This window comes from Sitophilus oryzae, unplaced genomic scaffold (genome assembly GCF_002938485.1).
Source record: "Sitophilus oryzae breed Bouriz unplaced genomic scaffold, Soryzae_2.0 scaffold_1351_pilon_pilon, whole genome shotgun sequence".
Taxonomy (NCBI): domain Eukaryota; kingdom Metazoa; phylum Arthropoda; class Insecta; order Coleoptera; family Curculionidae; genus Sitophilus; species Sitophilus oryzae.
This window is the reverse complement of record NW_022146006.1, coordinates 1-3456: the sequence shown is the minus strand read 5'-3', so window position 1 is coordinate 3456 and position 3456 is coordinate 1. Positions and strand designations below refer to the sequence as shown.

Sequence of the window (3456 nt, the reverse complement as noted above, 5' to 3'; positions counted from 1 at the left end):
AAAAAACATATAGTTTATATCGCTAAAAAGCTTAAAAGTACGCTTTTTATGGAGTTCCATTCAAAGAAACATAAATTTGTGTCATATTATGTCAAAAATGACAGGCTTTAGGAAAAAAACGGAGAACAAAATCTCATTAAGGATGTAATTATTTACAACTTCTATATGAAATTTTTTTGTCTAAAATAGATTATAATGGAATTAGGGACCATTTTTAAAATACCCCAAATTTGTTTATTTCGAAATTTCTAGTTAGCCATGAACTTTTTCAAAAATCAGAGAGGCGCATATTTATGGCTACACAAAACTGCAATTCTTTCCCCATTTAACCGACTCTCTATCTCCAGTAATTTCCGAGATACCCATAGAAAACATCGTAGAAAATAACTCACCCTGTATATATTTTAAGAACCATTATTCCGATTTGAATATGATTTTAGGTAAGTATCTATGTTTTGCTAAGTGCTTTAACATTTGACTTCCACTAAAATCAACAAAAAATACCCTGGATGAATGAACTACCCTCACTTCTACATAAATTTTAGTATAAATATTTTCCAACTCAACCGACGACCGAGTTTTTTTTGTAAAATGTTCCTTCTAGTATTTACTATATTTTCTGTCTCTTGTAAAAAATCGCCACCACTCATAGTTGTAGGGAAAAAAAATTCCAAAGCTGACTTCCAAAAAATGTTTTTTTTTGTCAAATCAAGCTATGGATGTGCATAAAAACTATTATTATGCTCTCTAACTCTGGCTCTAATAATCTAGTTGGCGCAAATATGGAATTTTATATTAGTATCACAAATAATATTTGAAAATAAGCTTCATAAAAAGCTTAAAAAATTAATAAATTTTAAAAGCGGACAAAAATAATTTTAAGGCGGGCAATCGAAGCACTTTTGTATAGAGGTAAATTGTATCCAATGAACTTATTTTGATTCGAAGAATACATAGTAATTCTATGTCCACGGAATATTGGGACACCCTGTATAACCCCCTGTAAGGTTTCATCAAAATAAAAATTCTGTAAAGGATGTGAAAATTACTTAATTCTACAAACGATATACATATTTACCTTATAAATATTTAGCTTATAAAGAAAGAATATATTCACAAACTAATTAGTATATGTATTAAAAATTAAATTAAAATCCAAGAAACTTTTAAAAACAAATTATGGAACGACTTTGCTGCCATCTAACGGAAATTATCCTAAACATGAAAATCAGTATTTTCACAGATATCTACAATAACTGTGAAATTTTCCCCACAGAAATCTCCTTTATTTTTACAGTTTCCTTTACATTGTTGTTAAACCATATTTATATTACAGAAATCTATAATAGCTTCGCCATTCATTTTTACAGAAATCTTTATTTAATTTGCATTTTTTTTTCTGCTGCTCATAGAAATACTGAAATTAGAAATAACTGGAAATATCATTTAGCAAAAAGTTGATAAATAGTACTGAATAATGATAATTTAGATAATGTGTTGATTCATGCTCTAAAATATATTTTATTTTTAATTTAAGGATTATTTTTGATTTATCTCTTATCATTATTTACTCTGTGGTGGAACTATCTGTATCTGTCATTTTTAGATAATCATAAAATTAGTCATTATTTTGACGTTTCAAGGTTTTCGTGGTAAATTGAAAATCATATGTTACAAAAATGGCTGATGTACTAACAGAAACGGTCCTACCAGAAGATTTAAAGGTAAATTTCTTATTTATTGTGAACTTACTTCAATGATTGTGTTACCGCAGAGAAAAATAAACCCTGACTGCAACTGTCTAACCTATAATTCTGTTGCGTCGTTAATAATGTTCATCTAAAATTCTTATTTGTGTTGTAGAAATTCGAACAAATCTACCACGGACAGCTCTACAAAAATGACGTTACCCCTAAGGCACAATTCGATTATGCATTCTGTCTTGTTCGAAGCAAATACCCAGCTGATATACAGAAAGGCATAGCTCTACTAGAAGATCTATACAGAACGAATGAAGAAGGCCAAAGAGACTATTTATACTACTTAGCAATTGGAACTGCGAGACTAAAGGAATATTCAAAAGCATTAGGATACGTTAGATCATTCTTGTCAATTGAACCAGGTAAATAATATGTTTCGAAAAGCCTAAATTATCATTTAAATTCTAATAACATATCTACTTATTAAAATAAATCTCCTAATATAAATATATTTAATGAGTTTGAACTTTGACCATGTCATCAGCTAATATTAGTTAATATGATTCAATATTGTGTTTTTCAAATATTTAAACATAGTGGTTATGACAAATGACATGCAACAGAGTTTATATTTTTCATCAATATTGTACTGTTATTGTATTGACTATAACTTTTTTATTTTTGGAGAGAAGATTTACCTAATCAACTTTTCTGTATATTAGAGATTAATGTATTTGATATTTAATAGCATATTTTTTTCTGATGTCAAAAAATATATTTCGTACCCTTTCTTCTTATGAGTTTTATTTAATGTTGACATTAAATTTCTAAACGTAAAACTAACAGTATAGTATGGTCTATATAAGATAGTCAACAACCTAACTATGTTAAAACAAATAACATTGGTTTATATTTTATAGAATTTTGATAAGAATGATATATTTTTGATATTAGAAAATAATATGCTAAAAAGTACCCAGTACACTTCTAATATACAGTGTGATGCATCGCCAACCTGGATAAAGGAAATCCCTCGGGAAATCCCATTCTTCTAATATTCTAGCTCTAGGTACTATAAGAATATATGATTATAATGCGAATATTGAGGCAAATTTAAAAAAAGTCGTTTTTTAGAATTGAAATAATAATTTTTGTGTCAATTTTACTTTTTTTTTAATCAAAAATGGTAAACCGCTAAAAAACTGCTAACCGTTAAATAATATTTTTTCCCGCTAAACTGAAAAATAAACCGCTAAGTTGGCAATAGTGCAAATCTATTATGATTTTCTTCTACAAAGTTCTGTCAAAAATTATTTTGAAATTACTTTCCATATTCTCTATTAAAAGTTACACAAACTACACTGTAGACATACCTATATGAATAATTTATTTATTATCACTAAGCAATTCACAATATCAAGTACTGAATAAAATTTGTCCTACGTTCTTTACCTCCGTCCAATAATTCTTGGTGTTTGAAATATTTAAATGACTTATTATTGCTTATAATTATGCTTCTTCAAATTCGCTAAGAAGTGGTTCGATGTTTTTCGACTATTTCTCCAAGGATTTTTGTACTTACTTGGTTTTCATATTCCACTTGTAACAGAATATTTAATTAATTTTTATTTATTATTTTTCCATGATGCTCATCAATATTAATCTTCTTTTTGTATTTATAGTCTTTAATAACTGTTCATGTTGGAATTCTTCTCTTACATTTATAGTCGTCAATAACTGGTCTGGCATATTTGGA

The 3456-nt window shown here is 27.7% G+C and overlaps 1 protein-coding gene across 1 annotated transcript; it reads left to right on the top strand.

The window, feature by feature from the left end:
• The first annotated feature begins 1626 nt into the window (after positions 1–1626).
• LOC115875184 (mitochondrial fission 1 protein-like) lies at positions 1627–2159 on the top strand. The gene is made up of 2 exons (XM_030890588.1): positions 1627–1724; positions 1864–2159. Exons 1-2 carry the CDS (start codon positions 1680–1682, stop codon positions 2128–2130), a joined length of 312 nt encoding a protein of 103 aa, XP_030746448.1. The 5' UTR covers positions 1627–1679; the 3' UTR covers positions 2131–2159.
• Positions 2160–3456: the final 1297 nt, after the last annotated feature.